Raw genomic sequence first — 20,165 nt, forward strand, 5'->3', positions numbered from 1 at the left:
AATGTAATGTCCAGCTCCAAGAAAAGGGAGTGCAACAAACCTGAAGCAAGAACCCAAAGAGATGAACTGGTATATAAGTTCGCAGCATGTAGGCGCATGTTTACACTGGCCACTAAGCAAATAAGGCCGTGGCCTCCCTTTTCTTTGAGCTGGACATTACATTCATGTAATTCCCCATTTCTGGGTGTCATTAGCCGGGTTTCAGTCCTTCTCAGCCCTTGTTTACATTTTACGTCATTTGACAAATGATAGAGTTTTAATACTAAAGGTTAGGACTTTCCCAGATAGTCACAGTGATGTGGTGGGATGACTTTTACATTTTTTTTTTTAATCAAAATTATGCGAACTATATTATTTTTATGCACTATTGCTATTTATTTGCTTATTTTTGTGTATTTTATCTTGGGTTTTGTCTGCTTAGTGGCCAGTGTGAACGGTGCGCACCAACTTTTATTCCAGTTCATCTCTTTAGGTTATTATTTTTAATTGAATAGGTGGAAATGTTCACTGTTCCATAAGAAGTGCTGTTATCACATCCTTGTAGGTAACCTAAAAGTGCAGTGATCTGACAAACGGCAGCCTGCCCATTAATTGTGTGTAAATCCTTGTCATCCTCATACTGAGTGGTTATATATTACAGGACTATTTATAATCACCTACTTTATCACTTTTTCAGATGATCTCTGGATTGTTTCAAGGACCCTGAACTTTGATCCACAGGATACATTTATTGCTTGCAGTGTTTTCTTTGGACCCTCTGCTAACAATGATATAGAGATTTTACCTTTGAAAGGATACAGTCCATCCAACTGGCCAATAAATAGTATGTGGATGGTAAATTTGTACAGTGAAATACGAAAATGCTTAAAAAAATGTTGTTTTTCTCCTTGTGGAGACTAAATGTAATCAGAAAGATTGTCCCATTATGACTAGAAGATGGGATCTAGTAAATTACGTGTCTGTTGCACTGCTGGAGATTAGACAGGCAGGACTATACTATTGAGATTACTAGTGAAATTAGTCTTTTCCTACCAATCAGACCCTTGGCCTCTTACAGAAAAAGTGAAGCAGTTGACCTTATCAGCGAATCAAATATCAGCTATAAGTTTAGAGGGTGAAAAATGAAAATGACCAGTTGTTTGCTTCAGGCATTCATTTTAATATTTTAGACATGTCACATTAAAGGGATATTGTCATCATAGGTGGTACCAGTAACCATTTCATCTTGGCCGTACAGCACCATCTATGGGAAGAAAAAAAAAGTAATGGGTATCTGAATATAATGACTGAAAAAAATGCTCAAATAGTTTTATTGTACAAATATAATAAACCATAAATAAGACTATAAATTTTGTATCACCATAATCGTACAGACCCACTGAATAAAGTTAACACTTTACTTACGAGGCACAAATAGCATAACATTTAAAACCCACCAGCTGAATTGCTAATTTGTTCATATTCCTCCCTAAATAAAAGTTTAATAAATTTGTATGTACCCCAAATAATATACAAAAAATTGCCTCCATACAACTATATTGCCACAAAAAAAAAAAAAAAAAAAAGTTATCGCTCATGGAATGCGACAAAATAAAAGTGAAAAGAAAAATAAGATTTGTCATAAAGGCTAAAACTGGTTTTGGAGGGAAGGGATTAAACTATACTTCACCATTTTTGCACTGGAACAAATCAAGCTTAGTAAAAAATGATTAACTCCTTCACCCCCGAACCTGTGTTCATCGACCTGACCAGGCCAAATTTTACAATTCTGCCCATTGTGACTTGATGAGGTAATAACCCTGAAACGCTTCATCGGATCCCAGTGACTCTGAGATTGTTTGTTTTTGTTTTTTTTTTCATGACACATTGTACTTCATGTTAGTGGTAAATTTAGCTAAAATGTATGGATGTTGCCGAATGAAAATTGCATATCTGCCGTTGTAGTGCCCAGTACGTTGTAGTGCCCAGTACATTGTAGTGCCCAGCTCGTGCTTCTGGAGACACGCACCCGTAAATTAAGCGGGCTCTCATCACTGCAGAAATGCCAAACATGTGGACACTAAATGTGGTTTAGGCACACTGGGGCTCAGAAGGGAGGGGCGCATTTGGATTTGGGAGCACAGAATTCGATGGATTTCTTTTGGGGGGCGAGGAGTCATAGCACTTTTCCAGAGCCTTTGTGCTACCAGTAACATAGAAAACCCCTATTTTTCCATTTCCTGAATGGGTACTAGCTTTTTTTTTATGGATTGAGTTAAAGCTTTTATTGGAAACATTTTACACTGTATTTTGGTTCACATTTATCCTGTTCTCTACTCTCAGCACTTACATCTGGGTTTCTATCTAAATGTCTGAATGACCTGATTCAGTTGAAACCCCCGAGGGATCCATTCACTATAATGAGGCAGCAGAGTTACTCTGGACTCCGTTTGGCCTCTGTTCAGCGGAGTCCTTTTCAAAAGTGCACAAAACTGTGGCCGACGGCACTTTTATGCAAGTTTAAAAAGACGGATACCTCCAGATCATAGGCCAGACGGCATCCAGAGTGTCTCCATCTGCCTCATTATAGGGAATCTTCCGCCGGGGTTTCCGTCTGAATTACGTATTTCAGAGATTTACATGGAAACCCTGGGGTAAGCGCAGAGCGCAGGGTGAATGTGAGCCGAGCCATACTGTGTCTTTGTGAGGCAGAATAAAAAAAATCAACAGCAAGTAAAAAATAGTTTTCATTTATTTTTTACGCCGTTCCTCATGCTGTATAAGTGATTAGATGACTTTCTTTTTCTTCGGGTCGGTGCAATTACAGCGATACCAGATTTATATTTTTTTCATGTTTGGCAGCTGTCACACACTAAAAGACACTTTTTTTTTTCAAAAAAACAAATTTTTGCATCACATATTTTGAGAGCTCTAATTTTCTAATATATCTGCTGACAGAGTCATGTAGGGCTTGTTTTTTTGCGGGAAGAGTTGACGATGTTTTTATTGGTACCATTTTCGGGCACATAGCATTTTTTGATCGCTTTCTATTCCGATTTTTGGGAAGCAGAATGAACAATGAACCAGCAATTCAGGAATTGTGTTTTGTTTTGTTTTTTATGCCGTTATTCATATGGTAAGTGATGAGACAACTTTATTCTTAAGGTCAGTACAATTACTGCGATATCAAATTTATATCTTTTTTTTTTGTTTGTTTTGCTGCTTTTACAGAATAAATACTATTTTATAGGAAAAATAATTTTTTTTTCATAAATGTATTCTGTGAGGAATGTTTGTTTCTTTGACATTCCTCACATGTATTAAAGCTGTCAGTCGCTAATCATGCACACAGAGAGACTGAAACATAACACACGAGCACGCTGAAGATACTCTATGTTCGCCCGAGCATGCTCACCGAAAAGATTAACAGAACATACTCGCTCATCACTAGTTCTGACACAATCAGACCTTTTTAGATTTAGCAATGCAGCAGAGATGAGAAGGCTAACACCACCTACACTACAGCTCTTTATGCACATTGTCTACAGACAGTGAGCTGCTTATCACAGGACGGGGTGGAGTCGGAATAGCATGCACACGCTGCTGTAGTCCGGACAATGATAATCACCAGGTGATAAAACCTTCACTGTAAGTAAACCACAACAACACAGCCTGACATGTGACACATCATTGAAATCTGTGTTTTAACCCATACCTCATGCTGTCCTCGGATTCCATTGACAATATGGAAAGGAGTCTGCTTCTCACTGGGGTAGATGTGGGGGAGGGTGGTAGTAGGGAGCTGCAGGACAGTGAGGCAGCTTGCTGGGTGACAGTTAGAAGGGGGGGTAGAGGGAAGAGTGCCAGGGAGACTAGTCCTGATCTGGCACACCCCAATAAGTTTGCAAAGTTGGCAGATGAGGGGGGTGTCGGTACAGGGGTAGCACTGCTGCAGCAAGGCATGTCCTCTGAAAGCCAGAGGAGTGTCAGCTCCAGTAAGGGGGAAATAGGAGAGCAGGGCAGGCCAGGCAGGTGCTGGTAGTGGGGGACTCAATTATTAGGGGAACAGATAGGGCAATCTGTCACAAAGACAGGGATCGTCGAACAGTGTGCTGCCTACCTGGCGCTCGAGTCCGGCACATCGCTGATCGGTTTGACAGATTACTGGGAGGGGCTGGTGAGGTCATGGTGCACATTGGCACAAATGACAAAGTTAGAGGTAGGTGGAAGGTCCTTAACACCTTAATAACATCTGACGTACTAATACGCGTCTGTGCCCTGGGACTTAAGAGCCAGACCCGTATTAGTACGTCATCGCGATCGCGCGCGCACACAGGCTGTGCGGGCGCGATCGCCGCCGGGTGTCAGCTGATTGTCACAGCTGACACCCGGTACTATGTGCAGGGAGCGGTCCTGCACCGTTCCCAGCACATTAACCCCCGCGATGCTGCGATCGAAGTCGATCGCGGCATTGCGGGGGCAAGGGGAGGTGATCGCCGATACTCACCTCCTCTTCCGGCTTCCAGCGCAGTCTGCAAAGGCTTCCCGGGTGTTGCCATGACGACCCGATGTCGTCATGACAACATCCGGGTCACCAGAGAGCAGGAAGATTGCTTGGACATGCGCAGTGCATCTCCAAGCAATCTTCACACTGTGCACTTCTGACAGCCTTCATGGCATAGGGATGGTGCTCCATTCCTATGCTATGCAGGCGATCAGAAAAAAAAAAGTGAAAGTCCCAGAGTGGGACAAAGTAATAAAGTGTATAAACTGTGTGAAAGTGGAAAAAAAAAAAAAAATGTGCAAAAATATTATAAAAAAATAAAAAAAATACACCAAAAATAAAAATATAATGTACCCATCAATAAATATTATTATAAAAAAAAACAAAACAATAAAAGTACACATATTTGGTATCGCCGCGTCCGGAACAACCTGACCTATAAAACTGTCCCACTAGTTAACCCCTTCAGTGAACACGGTAAAAAAAAAAAAACGAAGCAAAAAACAATGCTTTATCACCATACCGCCAAACAAAAAGTGGAATAACACGCGATCAAAAAGACGCATATAAATAAAAATGATACCGCTGAAAACGTCATCTCGTCCCGCAAAAAACAAGCCGCCATACAGCTCCATCAGCCGAAAAATAAAAGTTATAGCTCTCAGAATAAAGCGATACTAAAAAATATTTTTTTCTATAAAATAGCTTTTATTGTGTATAAGCGCCAAAACATAGAAAAATGATACAAATGTGGTACCGCTGTAAACGTACTGACCCGAAGAATAAAGCTACCTCATCAATTTTACCACACGCGGAACAGAATAAAAAAAAACAAAAAAAAAACAATTCCTGAATTGTTGGTTTTTGTTTATTCTGCCTCCCAAAAATCGGAATAGAAAGCGATCAAAAAATGTCACGTGCCTGAAAATGGCACCAATAACCACGTCAAGTCATCCCGCAAAAAACGAGCCGTCACATGACTGTCTGCCAAAATCTGGAAAAATTATAGCTCTCAAAATATGGCGATGCAAAAACTAGATTTTACAAAAAATGCGTCTTTTAGTGTGTGACAGCTGTCAGTCATAAAAACCCCATATGATTCTGGCATTGCTGTAATCACACCGACCCGAAGAATAAAGTCGTCTAATCACTTATACCGCACAAGGAACGGCGTCAAAAATAAACTCTTGGGTTAGGATTGGGCTAGGGTTGTGCTGGGGCTAGGGTTGTGCTGGGGCTAGGGTTGTGCTGGGGCTAGGGTTAGGGCTGGGGTTGGGATTTTTTTCAAAAGTAAGCAAAAAAGATGACGATATGGCGACTAGTGTTGAGAGCAAGTGCTCGCTACTTGAGTTTGCATCGGGTGCTCTGGTATGCATTGAGTATCGTGGGTATTTGAGTGACATGCTCGAGTCTCTGCCCCATATGCTTCGCGGCCAAAAAACTTTACGGGGATTGCCTGCCATGCACGAGCGATCCCCGCATGTTTTTTTTTGGGTGTCTAATAACCGTGAAACATGCGGAGCAGGGACTCGAGCATGTCACTCGAGCACATGCTGTACATGGTGCATACCTGAGTACCCGATGCAAACTCAAGTAGCGAGCACTTGTGCTCAAGAATAATGACAACTTATTCAATATGATGACCTAATGTAAACAAATTCTGTGCCGTACCTCTGGGTTCAAAATGTTCACTATACACCTTAATAAAATCCTTGAGGGGTATAGTTTGAACACTTGTGGGGGAGCTCCACTGTTTCGGCACATCACGGGCTCTCCAAACGCGACATGGTGTCCGCTAACAAATTGAATGGAAAATCGGCTCAAATTGTTAGCGGACGCCATGTTGCGTTTGGAGAGCCCCTGTGTGCCCAAACATTGGAGCTCCCCCACAAGTGACCCCATTTTGGAAACTAGACCCCCCAAGGCACCTATCTAGATGCATAGTGAGCACTTGGAATCCCCAGGTGCTTCACAAATTGATTCGTAATAATGAAAAAGTGAACAAAAAAAACACTTTTTCATTTTTATGAATCAATTTGTGAAGCACCTGGGGTTCCAAGTGCTCACTATTCATCTAGATAGGTGCCTTGGGGGGTCTAGTTTCCAAAATGGAGTCACTTGTGGGGGAGCTCCAATGTTTGGGCACACAGGGACTCTCCAAATGCAACATGATATCCGCTAACAATTTGAGCCGACAATTTGTTAGCGGATATCATGTTGCATTTGGAGAGTCCCTGTGTGCCCAAACATTGGAGCTCCCCCACAAGTGACCCCATTTTGGAAACTAGACCCCCCAAGGCACCTATCTAGATGCATAGTGAGCACTTGGAATCCCCAGGTGCTTCACAAATTGATTCGTAAAAATGAAAAAGTGTTTTTTTTGTTCACTTTTTCATTATTACGAATCAATTTGTGAAGCACCTGGGGGTTCCAAGTGCTCACTATGCATCTAGAAAGGTGCCTTGGGGGGTCTAGTTTCCAAAATGGGGTCACTTGTGGGGGAGCTCCAAAGTTTGGGCACAGAGGGGCTTTCCAAACGCAATGTGGTGTCCGCTAATTATTCAAGCAAATTTTACAATCAAAAAGTCAAATGGCGCTCCTTCCCTTCCGAGCCCTACAGTGCGCCCAAACAGTGTTTTTTCCCCAAATATTGGGTATCTGCGTGCCCAGGGGAAATTGCACAACAAATTTTGCGGTCCACTTTTTCTTGTTACCCCTGTGAAAATAAAAAAAATTGGGTCTAAAGTAACATTTTTGTGAAAAAAGTTAAATGTTCATTTTTTTCTTCCACATTCAAAAAATTCCTATGAAGCACCTGAAGGGTTAATAAAGTTCTTGAATGTGGTTTTGAGCACCTTGAGGGGTGCAGTTTTTAGAATGGTGTCACTTTTGGGTATTTTCTGTCATAAAGACCTCTCAAAGTGACTTCAAATGTGATGTGGTCCCTAAAAAAATGGTTTTGTAAATTTTGTTGGAAAAATGAGAAATCGCTGGTCAACTTTTAACCCTTATAGCTCCCTAACAAAAAAAAATTTTGGTTCCAAAATTGTGCTGATGTAAAGTAGACATGTGGGAAATGTTATTTATTAACTCTTTTGTGTGACATATCGCTCTGATTTCAGGACTTAAAAATTCAAATTTTGAAAATTGCAAAATTTTCAAAATTTTCGCCAAATTTCCGTTTTTTTCACAAATAAACGCAAGTGATATCGATGAAATTTTTCCACAATCATGAAGTACAATATGTCACGAAAAAACAATCTCAGAATCAGGGGGATCCGTTGAAGCGTTCCAGAGTAATTACCTCATAAAGTGACAGTGGTCAGAATTGTAAAAATTGGCCCGGTCATTAACGTGCAAACCACCCGCGGGGCTTAAGGGGTTAAAGATGATTTCAGGGAATTAGGCTACAAGCTTAAAGCAAGGACCTCCAAGGTGGTATTCTCTGAAATACTACCTGTACCACGTGCCACGCCAGAGAGGCAACGGGAGATTAGAGAGATAAATAAGTGGCTCAGGAACTGGTGTAGGAAGGAGGAGTTTGGGTTCCTGGAGAACTGGGCCGACTTCTCAGTTGGCTACAGATTCTACGCTAGGGCTGCACCTCAATGGGGAGGGTGCAGCTGTGCTGGGGGAGAAAATGGCTAGAAGGTTGGAGGAGTGTTTAAACTAGGGATTGGGGGGGGGATTCATTTTATAGGTGGGGAAGATAGTGCAGATAGTGACCTGGGCACAAATAAAGAAATTGGGGGTGGGGTTAGAAGAGTCAATATAGTAAGAAGGAATAGAGGTACAGAGAGATACATAAAATGCATGTGCACTAATGCCAGAAGCCTCACCAACAAAATGGAGGAATTAGAATTAATTTTGTTGGAAAAGAATTATGACATGGTAGGGATATCTGAGACATGGCTGGCCGAGAGCCATGACTGGGCAGTTAATTTACAGGGCTATAGTCTGTTCAGAAATGACCGTACAAACAAGCGAGGGGGAGGGTGTTTATATGTAAAATCATCCTTAAAACCCATCTTGCGTGAGAATATATGTGAATTTAATGAAAATGTAGAGTCCCTGTGGGTGGAGATAAGGGGAGGGGGAAAAAAATAATAAATTACTGATAGGGGTTTGTTATAAGTCTCCAAAAATAATGGAAGCAGCGGAGAATATCCTCATAAAGCAAATAGATGAAGCAGCGACTCGAGGAGAAGTCATTATTATGGGGGACTTCAACTACCCTGAAATACATTGGGGAACAGAAACCTGTAGTTCAAGCATAGGTAATAGGTTTTTGACAACTTTGAGAGACCATTACCTTTCACAACTAGTTCAGGACCCAACAAGAAGGGGGGCACTGCTAGACCTAATATTAACCAACAGGCCAGACCGCATATCAAATATACGAGTTGGGGGTCACTTGGGTAATAGTGATCACAAAATAATAAGTTTTCATGTATCCTTTAATAAGATGTGTAGTAGAGGGGTTACAAGGACACTAAACTTCAGGAAGGCAAATTTCCAACGGTTGAGAGATGATCTTAGTGCAATAAACTTGGACGATCTCCTGAGACATAAAACTACACAAAGCAAATGGGAGACATTTATTAGCATCCTGAATAGGACCTGTGCACAATATATACCCTATGGGAATAAACATGCTAGAAATAGGAGGAAACCACTATGGCTAAATAGAGCTGTAAGGGGCGCAATAAGTGACAAAAAAAAAGCATTTAGAGAACTAAAGCAAGTAGGTAGTGATGAGGCATTAAATAAATACAAAAAATTAAATAAATTCTGTAAAAACCAAATCAAGGCAGCAAAGATTGAGGCAGAGAGAATCATTGCCAGAGAAAGTAAAAATAATCCCAAAATATTCTTTAACTACATAAATAGTAAAAAACTAAAAAATAATGGTGTTGGCCCCCTTAAAATTAGTCTGGGTGAAATGGTGGATGAGGATGAGGAAAAAGCCAATATGCTAAATGATTTTTTTTTCAACAGTATTTACACAAGAAAATCGCATGACCGAAAACATGATCAGTGATGACAAAAATTCTCCATTAAATGTCACTTGCTTAACCCAGCAGGAAGTACGGCGGCGTCTAAAAATCACTAGAGTTGACAAATCCCCGGGCAGTTCGGCTAGGTCTTTCTTATACATCGGAGACCAGAACTGTATACAATATTTTAAGTGTGGTCGCACTAGTGACTTGTATAGAGGTAAAATTATGTTCTCCTCATGAGCATCTATGCCTCTTTTAATGCATCCCATTATTTTATTTGCCTTTGCAGCAGCTGCCTGACACTGGCCACCAAACGTAAGCTTGTCGTTCACCAATATATCCAGGTCTTTTTCAGTGACAGTTTTGCCCAGTGTTTTACAATTAAGCAAAAAATTAAACATTTTATTTCTTCTACCCAAGTGCATTACCTTACATTTATTCCCATTAAAGCTCATTTGCCATTTATTAGCCCAAGCTTCTAGTTTACATAGATCCTCCTGTAATATAAAATTGTCATCCTCTGTATTGATTACCCCGCAGAGTTTAGTGTCATCTGTAAATATTGAAATACTACTCTGTATGTACATATACAGTATTTTCCCCTATCCCCATTGTTCTCATTTTATGTATCAACCTTTTATGTGGAACCGTATCAAAAGCTTTTGAAAATTCCATATACACAACATCCACTGCATTTCTTTGGTCCAGTTCGGAACTCGCCTCCTCATAAAAGCTGATCAGATTAGTTTGACAGGAACGGTCCCGCGTAAACCCATGTTGATATTGGGTCATGAGGTTATTTTTCTTCAGATACTCTAGTATAGCATCTCCTAGGAAACCCTCCAGGATTTTACCCACAGTAGAGGTTAAGCTTACTGGCCTATAATTTCCAAGTTCGGTCTCTGCGGGTGCAGAGAAGAGCGACCAAGGTTATTAGAGGACTGGGGCGTCTGCAATAACAAGACATGTTATTACACTTGGGGTTATTTAGTTTGGAAAAACGAAGGCTTAGGGGTGATCTTATTACCATGTACAAGTATATGAGGGGACAGTACAAAGACCTTTCTACTGATCTTTTTACTCTGAGGCCTGAGACGGGGACAAGGGGGCATCTTCTACGTCTGGAGGAAAGAAGGTTTAATCCTAATCACAGACGCGGATTCTTTACTGTAAGAGCAGTGAGACTATGGAACTCTCTGCCGCATGATGTAATGAGTGATTCACTACTAAAATTTAAGAAGAGCATGGATGCCTTTCTTGAAAAGTATAATATTACAGGTTATATATACTAGATTCCTTGATAGGGCGTTGATCCAGGGAACTAGTCTGATTGTCATATGTGGAGTCAGGAAGGAATTTTTTTCCCCAATGTGGCGCTTGGTGTTTGCCACATGGGTTTTTTTTTGCCTTCCTCTGGATCAACATGTTAGGCTATGGGTTGAACTAGATGGACTTAGTCTTCCTTCAACCTTAAAAACTATGTTACAAAGCAAAAATCTGCTGACAGATTGCCTTTTGAAGGGATGGTGCAGTTTAAAAATACTAATGATATTTACCAGTTAGGGAATTCTAAGTTGATAGGGGGAGGGGGATGTCCCCTGTTTATGATCCTCATCTGATGGTTAAGAGTAATTACTGAGAGCATCTCTCCCTCTATAGTCTTGCATGACACCGACAACCTATTGAATTCAAATGGCACTGTGCAATATTTTGTTTTTCCAGTGGTGGCGCTGCAGGGAAAAGTAACTCACTGCCAGGGACACGTCTAGCAAGTAAGGAATGTCCAAAGACCACCCTTTTAAGTACTGTTTCTTTTACAGTGGTTGTCCACGCATTACTGGTTTGTAATGCAAGTACAGAACTGACATGTTTGAGAAACATACAGGAGCACTTTAACCCGCCCTCTCTGCCGATTATGCCTCATCTCCTCATGATGTAAGTAAAGCTATTCTAATGGAAAGACTATCCCCACGTGGTAAGAAGGATTTTAACTTCACTACATATGTGTGAATGCAGCCTTATATTTGTGTGAAATGTCAGCTTGCCATCTGATTTTTTTTTTTTTTTTTTTATCGGACCCTATACAGATACATAGTTAAATCTGGATCTCTTCACATATGTGTGTAAGTCACTGATCCAAGGATGAGATCTGTGAGAGTCTGAGCACGTCTTATTCTCATCCGTGTTTGCAGATCAGACTCTAAAGTACAAGTCTATGGGGATTTGTGAAACACTGATGCAAATCAGAAGACTTTTTCTTAGTGATAAATTTGATAAAAAATGTGACCTTCTACATGTCTTTTGATTGGCTTGGGGACAAATACAACTCTTCAATGAAATAAAAAATGGAAGCCACTATGATGACTCCTGAAAATAAAGGTCCACTTCTAATTGATGTATAAATGTAGCCTTTGTAAAATACCTGTCTCTATTATGTTCCCCAGTGATATTTACTATATCCGTATTCTTGGTATGAAATGTACAGTGGGTACGGAAAGTATTCAGACCCCTTTTAAATTTTTCACTCTTTGTTTCATTGCAGCCATTTGGTTAATTGTAAAAAGCCAAGGTTACAAAAGAATTTCTGCATTACTCAAGGTTCCTAAGAGCACAGTGGCCTCCATAATCCTTAAATGGATGAAGTTTGGGACTACCAGAAGTCTTCCTAGACGTGGCCGTCCAGCCAAACTGAGCAATCATGGGAGAAGAGCCTTGGTGAGAGAGGTAAAGAAGAACCTCAAGATCACTGTGGCAGAGCTCCAGAGATGCAGTAGGGAGATGGGAGAAAGTTCCACAAAGGTAACTATCACTGCACCCCTCCACCAGTCGGGTCTTTATGGCAGAGTGGCCCGACGGAAGCCTCTCCTCAGTGCAAGACATATGAAAGCCCGCATAGAGTTTGCTCAAAAACCCATGAAGGACTCCCAGACTATGAGAAATAAGATTCTCTGGTCTGATGAGACAAAGAACTTTTTGGTGATAATACAATCCCAACAGTGAAACATGGTGGTGGCAGCATCATGCTATCGGAGTGTTTTTCAGCTGCAGGGACAGGACGACTGGTTGCAATTGAAGGAAACATGAATGCGGCCAATTACAGAGATATCCTGGATGAAAACCTCTTCCAGAATGCTCTGGACCTCAAACTTGGCCGAAGGTTCACCTTTCAGCAAGACAATGACCCTAAGCACACAGCTAAAATAACAAGAGTGGCTTCAGAACATCTCTGTGACCATTCTTGACTGGCCCAGCCAGAGCCCTGACCTAAACCCAATTGAGCATCTCTGGAGAGACCTGAAAATGGCTGTCCACCAACGTTCACCATCCAACCTGACGGAACTGGAGAGGATCTGCAAGGAAGAATGGCAGAGGATCCCCAAATCCAGGTGTGAAAAACTTGTTGCTTCATTCCCAAGAAGACTCATGGCTGTACTAGCTCAAAAGGGTGCTTCTACTCAATACTGAGCAAAGGGTCTGAATACTTATGACCATGTGATATTTTGGTTTTCCTTTTTAATAAATTTGCAAAAATTTCTACATTTCTGTTTTTTTCAGTCAAGATGGGGGTGCAAAGTGTACTTTTAATGAGAAAAAAATGAACTTTTTAGAATTTACCAAATGGCTGCAATGAAACAAAGAGTGAAAAATTTGAAGGGGTCTGAATACTTTCCGTACCCACTGTAACACAGAGTGCAGTTACCAGTCAGATTATCATCCTGCAAATCACACTGTAAATTGCATACAACCGCACAGCTAGAGTATGTTACAAGAAATCGCTATATGATTTGTCTCTCTCGCTAGTTTCAGGTCTTCTGAATATGAGAAACCAACAAAAATTCCTAGAGGGAAATTCAACCCACCTGCAGTCACTGCTAAAGTCCCCAGCAAATGTAATATTGCAGATCATAAGTTGGTGTTGAATTTAGCAATGGAGATGATCACACAGTTTTCATTGAATGAGGACCAAACCACAGCAATGCTACAAATAGCACATATGATGGCTATCTCTGATGAATTCCAGGGTTCCAGGCCTGCCCCCATCACAATCATTCATGGTAAGAGAAAAATTATTATTCTGTTCAGTCACTCTCTTTATTGTAAAAAAGATACAAACAGGATACATCAATCTTTTTGCACTTCTTGGAGGACCTATGTATTGGGAATATGTAAGGAGAAGCTATTATGAGAAAATAACCTTTTGTTTAAATCAAGTTTTTGTGTTTATATGTATTTTTCAAAAAATGTTGCCATCAGGGTTTTTTTTTCACATTCTTGCAATTTTCGCACTAGCCACTGGGGCTTTTTTAGACTCTTATTTCCTGTCTTTCATGAAGAGTTTTCAGCAAGCTCCTTATCAGAGGCAGGATTACAATGACAGGTGATAAAACAGGATCAACCAATTACGATAGGCAATGTTACACTTGACGCTGCTCCCCCTTCTTATACAATGACCTTTGCAAATGCTCCTAATAAAAAATATATGTAGGGTCGGGATCTCAACTTGTGGCTATGTACATGTGTTGTTTCCTGAAATAAATTTAAATTGGAATCTTAAAAAGCCTCAGTGGCTAGTGTAAAAATTGTATGATTTCTATTTATTATTTTGAATACAGATTGTGATATGTAAAAAAAAAAAAGACAAAAAATAATACATTTAACACAAAAGCCCGGCTTAAACAATAGGTCTTTTTCTGATAATACTTTCACAAGAAGGTTGATGTCCATAGACTTGGGCTCTGATTTAGCAAACTGTTTTCATTACAATTCTAGCATAAAATTGTTTGAAATGTCACAAATTTATTGTGCAACTTGTAGTTATGCAAAAAAACAGTTGCCATTTTTACTGCACCTTTTTACAATTTTTTGAAAATTGGCATTGCTTAGTGGGGAGGGGCGTGGTTGACCACGGCCAACAAATTAATGATGATTCATGCCACAAAAGTGGTGCAGATTATGACAGAAATGTACTCCACTTAATAGTTCTGATACATTGTGGCCTTTGTGTCATCTTACAGCCCAAAATGACATAAAGGCAGTTTCTAGATTCATATGTAAAAAGCTTGTGCTGCTAGTTATTTACAGTGGATATAAAACGTCTACACACTAGTATTGAAATGACAGTTTTTTGTCATGTAAAAAAAACAAACATAAAAAGTATAATTTTGGAACTTTTTCCACCTTTGATGTCACCGATAATCTGAATAAATCCAGTGAGATACAAAACTGAAATTATTTAAAGGGGGGGATATAAATAATGAAATCCCATTTAAACTCATGTTAAATAGTACTCAGTACACAGCTACCATTATATACAGTGATTCTGATTAACCCCATATAAAGTTTAGCTATTCTAGTAGGGTTAGGGTTTACTGACATTTTCTGAGTTGCATTTTACAGCAAAAGGCATGGTCTGTAAACATCTTACTACAAAGCAAAGAGATCTCATTGTTGAAAGATATCAGTCCGAGAAAGGGTACAAAGAAATTTCCGAGGCGTTAGATATTTCTTGGATCACTGTGAAGACACCTCAAGAAGTGGCTTAAATTTGGCACAACAATAACCGGACCTAAAACTGGATGTTACTCAAAAATTATGAAAAGGGAAGAAGAAAAATTGTGAGGAGAGCTGCCAGGAGGCCTACTGCAAAATTAAAGGAGCTGCTGAAATTTCTGGCAAGTACTGGTTGTGCACTCTGTGTGACCACAATCTCCAGTATTCTTCATATGTCTGGCTTGTGTGTAAAGTGGCAAGATGGAAGCCCTTTCTTAGAAAGAGAAGCATCCAAGCCAAGCTATGTTTTGTCAAAACCTGCATCAAGCCTGCCAAAGGCACATGTGGGAAAACGTGTTATGGTCTGTTGAGACTGAGATTTGAATTTTTTGACCATAATTCCAAAAGGTATGTTTGGCACAAAGTCAACTCTGTGCATCACCAAAACAATATTGTACCCCCAGTGAACCACGGTGGAGGCACTATTATGCTTTGGGGCTGTTTTTCGGCAGTTTGAACTGGGCTTTAGTCAAGAGGGAATGATCAACTGTTCCAAATATCGCTCAATTTTGCATCAAAATTTTTAGGCCTCTGCTAAAAAGATGAAGAGGAATTTCACCTTTCCGCATGACAACAACTCTAAGCATACCTGCAAATCAACAAAAGAAAATGGCTTAGCCAGAGCCCAGACCTGAATCCATTTGAAAATGTGTGGACTGACCTAAAGAGGGCGCTGTACACATGAGATGTCCTCACAATCTGACAGATTTGGAGCACTACTGCAAGGAAGAGTGGGCAAAGATTGCAAGTTCTAGATGTGCCATGTTTATTATATTTATGCAACCACATTATTTAAGTCCTTTATTTTTATTTTCCCACCTGAAAAGATTTTAGTTCATCTTTAATTAATAATAATAATCTTTATTTATATAGCGCCAACATATTCCACGGCGCTTTACAATTCAGAGGTTCATATACAACAGTCATAAGTAACATAGCTAAAGATAATACAATAATTAAAGCAAAAATAATGACGACCCTGCTCTTAAGAGCTTACAATCTACAATGAGGTGGGGGTGACACAAAGTACAGGGGCTTGGTTATAATGATGGTCCAGCCATCTTGAGGGGATGAGGGATAGATAAAGGCTGCATGAGCTAATCACCAGCCAGTACTTGTAGTGCTTTTGGGTGCGATGGAGAGTTCAGTGGAGAATTATGTTTGGAGAAATAATGAATGAGCTATAAATATTTAAAATGACTTCGATTAGGGAACGTGATAGGCCACCCTAAACAGATGTGTTTTTAGGGAGCGCCTAAAATTGTGTAAGTTGTGGTTCATCCTGATTTCTTGGGGTAAAGCATTCCAAAGAATAGGTGCAGCTCGGGAGAAGTCTTGGAGCCGGGAGTGGGAGGTACGGATTAGTGTGGATCTTAGTCAAAAGTAGCTTGCCGAGCATAGAGAACGGGTAGGCCGATAAACAGAAATGAGGGAGGAGATGTAGGGGGGTGCCCCACTGTGGAGAGCTTTGTGGGTGAGAACAAGCAATTTAAATTGGATCCTATAATGTATGGGCTGCCAGTGCAATGACTGGCATAGCGCAGAAGTGTCCGAGTAACAATTAACCAGATAGATGACCCTGGCTACAGCATTAAGGATGGAATGGAGAGGGGAAAGTCGAGTGAGGGGGAGGCCAATTAATAGAGAGCTACATTAGTCCAGGCAGGAGTGGATCAGGGCAACAGTGAGGGTTTTTGCAGTTTCCATGGTGAGAAAGGGGCGGATTCTAGAGATGTTCTTCAGGTGCAACCGACAAGAGTGGGCAGCAGATTGTATATGGAAGTTGAAGGAAAGATTGGTGTCAAACACAACACCCCGACAGTGAGCCTACTGGCTAGGTGTTATTGTAGTGCCACACACTGAGAGAGAGATGTCAGATTTAGGGAGGTGAGTAGACTGCGGTAGCAGAAGTACACTGCTCAAAAAAATAAAGGGAACACTTAAACAACAGAATATAACTCCCAGTAAATCAAACTTCTGTGAAATCAAACTGTCCACTTAGGAAGTAACACTGATTGACAATCAATTTCACATGCTGTTGTGCAAATGGAATAGACAGTAGATGGAAATTATTGGCAATTATCAAGACACCCTCAATAAAGGAATGGTTCTGCAGGTGGGGACCACAGACCACATCTCAGTACCAATGCTTTCTGGCTGATGTTTTGGTCACTTTTGAATGTTGGTTGTGCTTTCACACTCGTGGTAGCATGAGACGGACTCTACAACCCACAGAAGTTGCTCAGGTAGTGCAGCTCATCCAGGATGGCACATCAATGCGAGCTGTGGCAAGAAGGTTTGCGGTGTCTGTCAGCGTAGTGTCCAGAGGCTGGAGGCGCTACCAGGAGACAGGCCAGTACACCAGGAGACGTGGAGGGGGCCGTAGGAGGGCAACAACCCAGCAGCAGGACCGCTACCTCCGCCTTTGTGCAAGGAGGAACAGGAGGAGCATTGCCAGAGCCCTGCAAAATGACCTCCAGCAGGCCACAAATGTGCATGTGTCTGCATAAACGGTTAGAAACCGACTCCATGAGGGTGGTGTGTGGGCCCGACGTCCAGATTGGGGTTGTGCTCACAGCCCAACACCGTGCAGGACGCTTGGCATTTGCCACAGAACACCAGGATTGGCAAAGCGCCACTGGCGCCCTGTGCTCTTCACGGATGAAAGCAGGGACACTTAGCACATGTGACAGACGTGACAGAGTCTGGAGACACCGCGGAGAGTGATCTGCTGCCTGCAACATCCTTCAGCATGACCGGTTTGGCAGTGGGTCAGTAATAATGTGGGGTGGCATTTATTTGGAGGGACACACAGCCCCCCATGTGCTCGCCAGAGGTAGCCTGACTGCCATTAGGTACCGAGAGGAGATCCTCAGACCCCTTGTGAGACCATATGCTGGTGCGGTTGGCCCTGGGTTCCTCCTAATGCAGGACAATGCCAGACCTCATGTGGCTGGAGTGTGTCAGCAGTTCCTGCAAGATGAAGGCGTTCAAGCTATGGACTGGCCCGCCCGTTCCCCAGACCTGAATCTGATTGAGCACATCTGGGACATCATGTCTCGCTCTATCCACCAACGTCACGTTGCACCTCAGACTGTCCAGGAGTTGGCAGATGATTTAGTCCAGATCTGGGAGGAGATCCCACAGGAGACCATCCGCAACCTCATCAGGAGCATGTCCAGGCGTTGTAGGGAGGTCATACAGGCACGTGGAGGCCACACCCAATACTGAGCCTCATTTTGACTTGTTTTAAGGACATTACATCAAAGTTGGATCAGCCTGTAGTGTGTTTTTCCGCTTTAATTTTGGGGGTGACTCCAAATTTATTAACCAATGGAGGCCTGGATTTGATTTCCATTGATGAATTTTGTGTGAATTTGTTGTCAGCACATTCAACTTTGTACAGAACAAAGTATTCAAAGAGAATATTTCATTCATTCAGATCTAGGATGTGTTATTTGAGTGTTCCCTTTATTTTTTTGAGCAGTGTAGTTCAGTTTTGGAAAGGTTGTATTTTAGATAGAGAGCAGACATGATGTTGGAAACTGCGGCCAGACAGTCTCTGGTGTTCTGTACTACAGTGGGGGTAAGGTCAGGGGATGAAGTGTATAGTTGTGTGTCATCAGCTTAAAGATGGTACTGAAAGCCAAATTGCTGATGGTCTGTCCAATTAGGGCTGTGTAGAGAGAGAAGAGGGCCAAGGACTGAACCCTGAAGGACCCCAATAGTGAGGGGAAGAAGTGGAGCCAGCAAACAATACACTGAAAGAGCGGTCAGATAAGTAAGAGAAGAACCAGGAGAGAGCAGTGTCCTTTATGCCGATTGAGTGAAGCATACAGAGTAGGAGGTGGCGGTCAATGGTGTCGAAAGCTGCAGAGAGTATTCACCATTATGTTTTGCTGTCAGAAGGTCATTGGTTACTTTGCAGTTTCTGTTAAATGTAGGGGGCGAAAGCCAGACTGTGATGGATCTAGAAGAGAGTGAATGGAGAGGTAACTGGTAAGGCGGGAGTAGACCAGGCGCTCCAAGAGTTTAGAGATGAAGGGGAGATTGGAGACTGGTCTGTAGTTGTTTGTGCAGGAAGGGTCAAGAGAGGGCTTTGTTAATGGAGTAATGGAGTGATGAAGGAGGAGGGGAAGATACCAGAAGAGAGGGAGAGGTTGAATATTTTAGTTAGATGAGTAGTGACGACTGAAGAGAGAGACTGGAGTAGGTGTGATGGAATGGGGTCAGTGGTGCATGTAGTTGGATGAGAAGAAGAGAGGAGCCTGGAGACTTCTTCTTCTGCGACTGGGTCAAATGTGGGGAGGGAGTCACGGCACTTGGTGGCTGGGAGCTGATTTCTTGTTGGATGTTCTCTATTTTCCCCTTCTCCCATGACAGCACCACCTGAGAGAGGGTATCCGCCCACCAAGGACAGGAACCTACTGAATAAAAAGGCGGTACCTCTCCTCCGCATCAGTTTTTGGTTCCTGTCCCTGATGGGAGCCTCACCAGGTGGTACCTCACGTACCTGGATTATGGACGGTGCGGCCTGGAGGCCGTGGAAGCAGCAGATGGTCCCTGTTCCCAGCCCGTCTGGCTGCTGCCCGGGTCTGCGTGTGGGGAGGAGGTGCTGCTTTTTTGGATTCCTCCCCGCGTGCGCCGGGGCCTGCGGCAGGGTCTGCGCCTCGCAAAGACGAACTGAGCGCGCCGGCCGGCAGGTCTTCCGGGCTGCGCACGTGGGGGTCGCGTCGCACCCTGTGACGGAGCGCGCCGGAAGTCCAAGCTGTGCACGCGCGGGGTGCTGACGCGCCCTATCACGGAGTGCGCCGGAAGCCGGGTCTGCGCATGCGCGGGTGGGAAGCTGTCATCCCGCTGCAAGCGCGCCGGGTGCCGCTGGGCTGCGCACGCGCAGAAGCGAGTGGATCTGCGGGTAGCGCGCCAGCTGGCTAAAATTAAAAAAAAAAAAAAAAAAAAAAAAAAGAAGAGAGATTGAAATGAGCACGCTGCCGGAAGGGGAGGAGCCTAAAGGAGGTGGAGCCCTACTGCTTTTTAAGGATGGGGAGCAATCAGGATGGCGGTGTCTGCATCCCCGCCATGATGGATGAGGAGCCGCAGTCACCTGGGCAGCAGCTGTCACCGCCACAGGA

At 42.4% G+C, this 20,165-nt stretch overlaps 1 protein-coding gene across 4 annotated transcripts in view; it reads left to right on the forward strand.

Moving 5' to 3' along the window:
* ZGRF1 (zinc finger GRF-type containing 1) overlaps positions 1-20,165 on the forward strand; it is a 140,123-nt gene that overhangs the window by 81,158 nt on the left and 38,800 nt on the right. For all 4 annotated transcript variants that reach the window (XM_073640577.1, XM_073640567.1, XM_073640549.1 and 1 more), the window contains 3 exons: positions 677-823; positions 11,304-11,418; positions 13,285-13,538. In XM_073640577.1, coding sequence (XP_073496678.1) covers positions 677-823; positions 11,304-11,418; positions 13,285-13,538 — 516 coding nt within the window. The remainder of the gene's footprint in view (positions 1-676; positions 824-11,303; positions 11,419-13,284; positions 13,539-20,165) is intronic.

Source organism: Phyllobates terribilis, unplaced genomic scaffold (genome assembly GCF_046119375.1).
Source record: "Phyllobates terribilis strain yellow unplaced genomic scaffold, ASM4611937v1 Scaffold_1__5_contigs__length_1240528914, whole genome shotgun sequence".
Classification (NCBI taxonomy): domain Eukaryota; kingdom Metazoa; phylum Chordata; class Amphibia; order Anura; family Dendrobatidae; genus Phyllobates; species Phyllobates terribilis.